Source organism: Antrostomus carolinensis, unplaced genomic scaffold, assembly GCF_000700745.2.
Source record: "Antrostomus carolinensis isolate BGI_N321 unplaced genomic scaffold, ASM70074v2 scaffold35024, whole genome shotgun sequence".
Taxonomy (NCBI): domain Eukaryota; kingdom Metazoa; phylum Chordata; class Aves; order Caprimulgiformes; family Caprimulgidae; genus Antrostomus; species Antrostomus carolinensis.
In genome coordinates this window covers 1,057-1,639 of record NW_010309304.1, presented here as the reverse complement: position 1 = coordinate 1,639, position 583 = coordinate 1,057, and the positions used below count along the sequence as shown (strand labels likewise).

The 583-nt window shown below is 58.8% G+C and overlaps 1 protein-coding gene across 1 annotated transcript in view; it reads right to left on the bottom strand.

Moving 5' to 3' along the window:
• Nucleotides 1–583, bottom strand: part of FBLIM1 (filamin binding LIM protein 1) — a 2,132-nt gene that overhangs the window by 1,237 nt on the left and 312 nt on the right. The window contains 3 exon segments of the mRNA XM_029084512.1: nt 8–83; nt 182–256; nt 259–332. Of these exon segments, the coding sequence (XP_028940345.1) occupies nt 8–83; nt 182–256; nt 259–332 (225 nt within the window).

Genomic DNA, 583 nt, shown 5'->3' with positions numbered 1-583 from the left:
TTCTCACCCCGCCACTGCGGTTTGCCTGCTTGCTCCTGGCAAAATTTGGGTGTCTTCACTTTGGCGGGGAAGGCAGACGGTGCCTGGTGAGTGGGGGAAGCAAAGGTATGTTACATTTACACTCTTGCAGGTGGGGAAACTGAGGCACCGGGGTAGGGGAATTGCACCCCATCGTCCTCACCTGAAGGGTGGAGGGTGCTGCAAGGTCCAGTTGTTGCAGTGCCGGACCCAGCGCCTCTGCGGGCCCAGCGCCTCTGCGGACAAGGGCTGGGGCGCTTCAGAGAGGATGAGGAAGGGTGGGGATGAAGGCACAGGGACCACTGGACAGGTTTCTGGGGTGAAAGCCAGACACGGTGGGTTTAGGGGGACAATAACATCAAATAAGTGTTTAGAGGGAAAATAACATCCAATAACACCCCGACAGCTTTGCAGCAGCGCTCACCGACCTGCCCCAAAAGCAAACGCCGTCCCGGCCAGAGGAGACAAACAGCACCGATAAGCGCCCGGCGATGGAGAGCAAACACAGCCCCTCCCCACACCCGGATCCATCCCGGGATGGGTGCAGGGATTTGGGGAATAACCC